This window comes from Bidens hawaiensis, unplaced genomic scaffold (assembly GCF_021521415.1).
Source record: "Bidens hawaiensis isolate Kalapana, Puna unplaced genomic scaffold, B.hawaiensis_p1.1 tig00033110_1, whole genome shotgun sequence".
Classification (NCBI taxonomy): Eukaryota; Viridiplantae; Streptophyta; class Magnoliopsida; order Asterales; family Asteraceae; genus Bidens; species Bidens hawaiensis.
The window spans coordinates 157,314-165,414 of record NW_027495651.1 but is presented as its reverse complement, the minus strand read 5'-3'; the positions used below and the strand labels follow the sequence as shown (position 1 = coordinate 165,414).

The window sequence follows — 8,101 nt, the reverse complement described above, 5'->3', positions numbered from 1 at the left end:
AGACATCACATGACATAAAACGTTTCATTTTATAGCCATTCACTACATATAGCTATTAATGGCCCTGTATAGAATCGAGCTTGATTCGTCACATAATTCACTCTACGTCACACTTTAAGTTGATAAAATATTCAAGTTCTAAACCTTCACCCACCACTAAAAAATATTATTATTATTATTATTATTATTATTTCTATTAAAAGCAAAATTTTATTTAAATAAATGAAAACAAAGTCTTAAATAGTTAAATTGATTACAAGTGGACTTCCATGAACCAAAAAAACACTGGAGAAAAACCGAACACGTCGACAACATTAAACGTACGAACAAACGAAGCACACGAAAATCACCCACAACCAATCACAACTCATTTCCTGATTCCGCTAAACCCATTTTCAAATTCATAGAATCTTTACAACACCCACCACTATAATAATATTATTATTCATCCCCAACCTCTTATTCCGTTCAATTGCCCCATGCCACGGTGGTCTAATTAGCCACCAATTAGCCACCGTTAGCCGCCAATTTTATGGCTACACGTGTAATTAGTCCCGGTCTCAACTGGGTCAGTCTCGGAATTGATCGCCGTCGGGTCGATTTCTCAAACCCGAATCCGGTTCATTCACAAACCCTAATTCAATTTCATCAATTGAGCTTCAATTTGCCGTCAATTGGTTACTCTCCGTCAAGATTCACCATCCGTAACACTTCCAATAACAAAACCAAACCCAAACCCGGTTCAAAACCCACTTCAAATTCCAAACCCGGTTCAAGACCCGTTTCACAACCCGGTTTAAAACCCCAATTGAAAACCTTTATTAGTTCAAGAAACAGGGGGACTCGGACGGTGAGCGAAAACGAGTACTCGGGGTGTAAGCCTATTGACGTAAGGAGTTTATCGCAGACAGGTGACCCGTTGGGTCGGAAAGATTTGGGAAAGTGTGTGGTGAAGTGGATAACACAAGGGATGAAAGCGATGGCGAATGAGTTTGTGGCTGCGGAACTGCAGGGTGAGTTTGCGGAGTTTCGGCAGCGGATGGGGCCCGGGTTGACGTTTGTGATACAGGCGCAGCCGTATTTGAGTGCAGTACCGATGCCTTCCGGGCTGGAATCGGTGTGCTTGAAGGCGTGCACGCATTACCCGACTTTGTTTGATCATTTTCAGAGGGAGTTGAGAGATGTGCTGCAGGGGGTTCAGGGGAAAGGGTTGGTGGAAGATTGGACGAAAACGGAGTCGTGGAAGTTGTTTAAGGAGCTTGCGGAATCGGGTGAGTTGGTTTTTATTAATCATAACTATTACCTTTTGGTCGTTGCTGGTCCCCACTAACAAATTGGCTAATAAAGATCCCACCTTTTAACGTATTTGTTCCCAACGGTTGGCGACTAACAGAATTCTAACGCCGTTAGTTGCAGGTTGCTGGAAAAACGTTTTTGGCTGTTGGTTTTGTGTTTGATGTTGTGTGAAGTTTGTTTAGATGGTATTTGGATGTTTGGTTTGAAAGATATTAGCTAGTCTTGAGTTGTGGTATCCACACGCAAACGCGTCTAGTCAACTAGATTAGATTTTTACTAGTTGTTTAAGAATATCGATTTTCACTTTATCGATACTAGTATACTTATGAGTCGTGAATTTTTCACATCATTATCGCTTTTTACATTTGTTTTTTGTGATCAAGATATTTTTTTTAATTAAATTAAATTGTTTACAAAATTTTATAGTTGTTAATTGTTATAATGAAAAGACAAGTACTTAGTAAAATAGTTTGTGTAAATTGAAGTATTGTATGAAAGAAATAAAAATAGTGTAAAGAGTTAAATATATAATGTTTTTAAAACTAAAGCATTACATATTTTTGCTTTTAACCAATTAGTACAATTAAAATATTTTTGTGTTTTTAATGCACTTGAAGAGGGTTAAAACTAAAAACCGGTTAAACGGTCTTTTTAATTTATTTGGGCCCCACATTTCACAACAGGCTTTGCCTAATCTTGATTTTTTTAGTTACTGAAAAGATGAAATGACTAAATTACCCTCATGTGCAAGGTACGTGATTGTATCTAATAGAAAAGTCTAACGGCAGTGAAAAGGACGTAAACTGCGACAAAATGTGAACATAAAAGATGCTTTCCGTTATATCCTTAGTTTAAGGACGAAAAGTATAATTTGCTATATATATATTTGCATTTTTTTTCTTTTATTAATGGTTTTGTGATTATGTAACCTGTTAATCTGTTATGTACTAAATACACAACATGATTTAAATTTCCAGCTCAGCACAGAGCCATTGCAAGAAAAGTCACACCTCAAAAAACCGTGCATGGTGTTTTGGGCATGGAGCTAGAGAAAGTGAAGGCGATTCAAGGCAGAATTGACGATTTTGCAGAACGTATGGCGAATCTACTTCGTGTTGAGCGGGACTCTGAACTTGAATTCACTCAACAAGAACTTGATGCAGCCCCGACTGCAGCCAGTTCTGATCCAAACAAACCAGTCGAGTTTCTTGTTAGCCACGGTCAAGCAGAACAAGAGTTATGTGACACCATTTGTAACTTGTTTGCAGTCAGTACGTATACAGGATTAGGTGGCATGAATTTGGTGTTGTTTAAGGTTGAGGGGAATCATAGGCTGCCACCAACTACGTTGTCGCCTGGTGACATGGTTTGTGTGAGGACGTGTGACAGTCGAGGTGCAGCGGTTGCAATATCGGGTATGCAAGGCTTTGTTAATAATTTGGGGGAGGATGGATGTAGTATCACGGTTGCTCTTGAATCTAGACATGGTGATTCCACTTTTTCTAAGTTGTTTGGTAAAAGTGTTCGGATAGATCGGATTCATGGATTGGCTGATACAGTTACATATGAGGTAAAAAAAATTAATATTTAAACTGTGTGTTTCTTAGATGGATATTGATACTTGGATCAACAAGTTTTCACCTTTTTGGTTTTTGAGCACATAAAGATTCTTTGTATTTGAAATTTTAAACTTGTTTATATTAAATGGACCTTCATTTTCCAAGATTTTTAAATGAGTCGATTTGAGTTGTGTTTTATACGAAGATTATTAATTTTTTAAAAATATATATATAAATGGGAACGGGTGAAATCTTGAATGGTAGGTAATCATAATGCATAAAACTAGGGGTGACAAATGTGACCCATGGGTTGTATTAAAATGTATATAATGTGTCAAACTAATAAAAGAAAATGATTGAAACGGGTCAAAACGGGCTGACATTTCTCGAGAATTTTTTTTTTGTGGAACGAGAAAAACGGAGGAAACTTTTTAGTATTTTTACCTTTTTAGTTTTTGATTTATATTTCGAGTTATGATTTTTTAATTATTCTTTTTGAATTTTTAGTGAGGGGTTTTTGAAATGGGTCAAGATGGGTTGAGATTTCAAAAATCCCTCACTAAAAAAATAAAAAAAAAATAATTAAAAAATCATAACTCGAAATATAAATCAAAAACTAAAAAAGTAAAAGTACTAAAAAATTTTCTCCGTTTTTCTCGTTCCAAAAAAAAAACTTGAGATATGTCAACCCGTTTCATTCATTTTCTTTTTTAGTTTGACCCATTATATACATTTTAATACAACCCATTCATAAAACCTTCTAAATCGTTTTATTAGTATTTAAAAGTATCAGTGCAATAATTTTGTTTTTGTAATCACAGTCTTCACAGATTCATAGTTAATGCACTATTTGGCTCAGCTCGTTTGACCCGTATTCATTTCTGCACTTGTCTAGCTTAATATTTTTATGGGACTGACTTAAGTATCATTAAAACTAAATTATCTAAATGTGGTCACTTAAGTTGCTTAGATCTTATTATCAAATATATTCATATCATTTTATGATCTAAGCACAACTTAATATGTTTTACTCATTTTTTTTTTATTTCAGCGTAATTGTGAAGCCCTGATGATGCTTCAGAAAAAAGGTCTGCACAAAAACAACCCATCAATTGCTGTTGTAGCGACGCTGTTCGGCGACAAAGATGATATTAAATGGTTAGAAAACAACTCTTTCACCGACTGGAGTGAGTCACAACTTCCTGAAACCAAATCCACGCAAAACCTTGACCCGTCTCAAAAACGGGCCGTCTCGTTAGGCTTGAACAAAAAACGACCCGTTTTGATCATTCAAGGCCCACCCGGGACCGGAAAAACCGGGCTTTTGAAGGAAATAATAACCCGAGCCGTTGAACAAGGTGAACGCGTGCTAGTAACCGCTCCCACAAACGCTGCAGTGGATAACATGGTTGAAAAGTTATCCGATGTCGGGATTAATATCGTAAGGTTCGGGAATCCTGCGCGGATATCCCCGGTCGTTGTTTCGAAGTCGTTAGTCGAGATCGTGAATGCTCAACTCGAGAGTTTTAGGTCCGAACTCGAGAGGAAACGATCGGATTTAAGGAAAGATTTGAGGCAGTGTTTGAAAGATGATTCGTTGGCCGCTGGAATCCGACAACTTTTGAAGCAAACGGGAAAACAGTTAAAGAAAAAGGAAAAAGAAACGGTTAAGGAAATATTGACCAACGCTCAAGTTGTGTTGACCACGAACACGAGTGCAGCGGACCCGATTATCAGGCGTTTGAATGCTTTTGATCTTGTGGTTATTGATGAAGCGGGCCAAGCTATCGAACCGTCTTGCTGGATTCCAATATTGTTGGGAAGAAGGTGTATTCTTGCGGGCGATCAGTGCCAGCTGGCGCCTGTTATTCTGTCTAGGAAAGCTTTGGAAGGTGGTCTTGGAGTGTCTTTATTGGAAAAGGCGATAACTTTACATGATGGGATTCTTGCAACTAAGTTAATGACTCAATACCGAATGAATGATGCGATTTCTAGTTGGGCTTCGAAGGAGATGTATGGTGGGTTGTTGAAATCTTCGGAGTCGGTTTCTTCTCATCTTCTTGTTGATTCTCCGTTTGTACATGTATGTGAATTGTTAAACTTAAAGATGGTAAAATGGGCTTGTTGAGTAATGAGTCAAAATGGTCCAAATGGGTCAGGTAACGGGCTTTAATGGAATAATGGGTTTAGGTCAAAATGGGCCAAATGGGTCGAGTAACGGGTCTTAAGGGTTTGGGTCAAGTGACGGGTCATAATGGGTTTGGGTCAAAACGGGTCCGTTGGGTAAGGGTCATAACTGGTTTAGGTCAACATGGTCCAAATGCGTCGAGTAACGGGTCATAATGGGTTTGGCTCAAAGTTGTTTTAAATGGTTCGAGTAACGGGAAATAATGGGTTTGGGTTAGAAATCAGAACGGTCCTAATGAGCCCGTTGGGTAACAGGTCATAATGGGTTTGGGTCAGAACGGTCCTAATGGGCCTGTTGGGTAACGGGTCAAAAACAGGTTTGGGTCAAAGTGGTCCAAAGGGCCGAGTTACAATCAGACACTTTTCCCAAAAAAAATTGCTTGTTTCTATAAATCAGCATGTCTAATATGATTACATAATCATATTATTTCAATAATAATTTATTTTTTAATTCACTAATTTAGAAACGAGCCATGGTTCAAAACAGGTAATTGCTTTGTTTATAACTGTTGCTCCAAATGTATAAATAATAACCTGATGATTTCAATAAAAGATTTGGTCAAGATTATTGTTTCTTGTAGTCATTATTAATGAATATTATTTCTGCAGCCCACGTGGATAACACAATGCCCGCTGCTATTGCTCGACACAAGGAAACCATACGGTAGTTTATCACCTGGTTGTGAGGAACAGTTAGACCTAGCTGGCACAGGCTCGTTTTACAACGAAGGAGAAGCGGATATCGTTGTTCAACATGTTCTGTCATTGATATATGCAGGTATGTATTCTTGGTTTTATTTAAAAAATTGTTATATAATGTTGAATAAAATGATAATAATAATAATAATAATAATAATATATTTGGGGTATTATATACAGGTGTAAGTCCAGCAGCGATCGCGGTCCAATCTCCATACGTCGCGCAGGTGCAGTTATTAAGGGATAGTCTAGATGAAATCCCATTGGCTAGAGGAGTTGAAATTGCAACTATTGATAGCTTTCAAGGCAGAGAAGCAGATGCAGTCATCATATCTATGGTATTTTTTCAAAATAATAATAATAATAATAATAATAATTAATAAAGTTAAGTTTATTTACTATAGGGTTGGTTTCCTTTAAGAACTCTTTAACAACCAACAATTTTTTTAAAAATTTTATATATGTTAAACATTATTTGGGAGTTGTTTTATCATACGTTATATATAAATTTGTGATTGCATATATGAATCACAAGTTTACATATTTGTAAATAAACAAATTAGATATATGTGCAATAACCAATGTAAAAACTTTACATATGTGTAAAAACTTATTTTCAACTTTAATCGTAATTATGAATATAAAAAGTGATAAAACTACACTCAAATATTATTAATATAATTTTTTTTTAAAAATAGTTGGTTGTTAAGTGTTCTTAAATTATTTAAGAGTTCTGAAATGAAACTCGTCCATTTACTATATTATATACTTTGTTCCAAATTATTCATAATTACCATTTTTTCGTCCCAAGGTTCGATCAAACACTTTGGGAGCTGTCGGGTTTCTGGGAGACAGTAGACGAATGAATGTTGCTATAACGAGGGCCCGCAAGCACGTGGCAGTTGTATGCGACAGCTCAACAATATGCCACAACACGTTTCTAGCAAGGCTGCTGCGCCACATCAGATACTTTGGTCGGGTGAAACATGCTGAACCTGGTGGTTTTGGCGGGTCGGGCCTAGGCATGAACCCTATGTTGCCTTCAATAAATTAAAAAAAAAAAGACTCGAATTTTTCCAATACTCCGATGTACATTCCTCTTTCGGGAGATTGGTTTGTCTTGTATACGATTATTTATATTTCATAGCTGTAAATAAGAAACATAGATTTTGTCAAGTTTTAAGGTATAGACAATCATTGAATTATAAGTATATTATTAATTGATTTATATCCTATATTTTTTGCTTGCTATTGGCTATGAATATTATACATCCGGTTGGCCGGTTTGTTATTCAGTCCGGTTCTGAAAATATTGATCACGTTTTTTAAGTTATCACACAAAAAAATTTATAACTTTTATATCTGAAACTGTCTAGACTAAACCAAAACTTATGAGTTTCGTGTTAAGTTTGTAAATATCATGTGACCCGTAAATTCGTTCTCCTTTAGTCCTTCGTTCATGATTTATTTTCTCGTACTGGTCTAGACTCTTTTATTTTCTCTCTCGTTTACCTCTTTCATTTATTTTTTAGTGTGGTTATTGATAGCTTCAAGAGCATTAAAACTTATTAGCAAATTAAAACTTATTAGCAAGATAACATTATGTATATTTAGTGGGTTACAAATCATTATCTGTGTTAAAGATAACAAGAGATAATATATTTAGAAGATATAGTGTAAATCAATTATAATTGTTTTGAATAATAATATTGAAAATCTTGTCCCAAAATACTTGGGTGCCTATTTATAACAGAATGTTGGATAAGATGTATAACATATATTTACGATATATATTCAAAACAATTATAAATGAAGCATGCTTTATTTGATCTCTATCACACTATAAAAACTGAAAATGCAACTATCTAAAAACTAAATTACACTTAAAAAATCAAGTCATACTAAAATTTCCCATCAAAACAACCACACCAAAAGAGCATTTGAACACACCACCTAAATATAATAAAAGCCATTCAAAGTTTACTTTATTGAAAGTAATTAGAACAACAATCCTAATCATAACTAATAATAATAGTTTACTGTTTTATCTAATAAGATTGGTGCAATATGACAATATGCTATGATATGTCATCTTATATCATGTAACGTTATAATATGCTATGATATGTCATCTTATGTTATGTTATATTGTATTGTCATATTATGTCATATTATATCGTAATATATATTTACTATATTTGACTATTTGTATTACATATTATATATTACACATCTAAAAGCCTTAATTGAAACATACCATTACATACTTAATAACATGTGAAAAATTAGACGCATGTATAACTTATGATAATTTTGCATGTATTATCAAATTCTAATAAGAATATTTATTAAAGATTAAA

At 35.0% G+C, this 8,101-nt stretch overlaps 1 protein-coding gene across 1 annotated transcript; it reads left to right on the top strand.

The window, feature by feature from the left end:
- The first annotated feature begins 302 nt into the window (after positions 1-302).
- Positions 303-6,968, top strand: LOC143584382 (DNA polymerase alpha-associated DNA helicase A-like). Its single transcript, XM_077066453.1, has 6 exons — positions 303-1,271; positions 2,274-2,866; positions 3,907-4,938; positions 5,652-5,820; positions 5,922-6,079; positions 6,553-6,968. The coding sequence occupies exons 1-6, from the start codon at positions 533-535 to the stop codon at positions 6,793-6,795; spliced, it is 2,934 nt and encodes a 977-aa protein (XP_076922568.1). The 5' UTR covers positions 303-532; the 3' UTR covers positions 6,796-6,968.
- Positions 6,969-8,101: the final 1,133 nt, after the last annotated feature.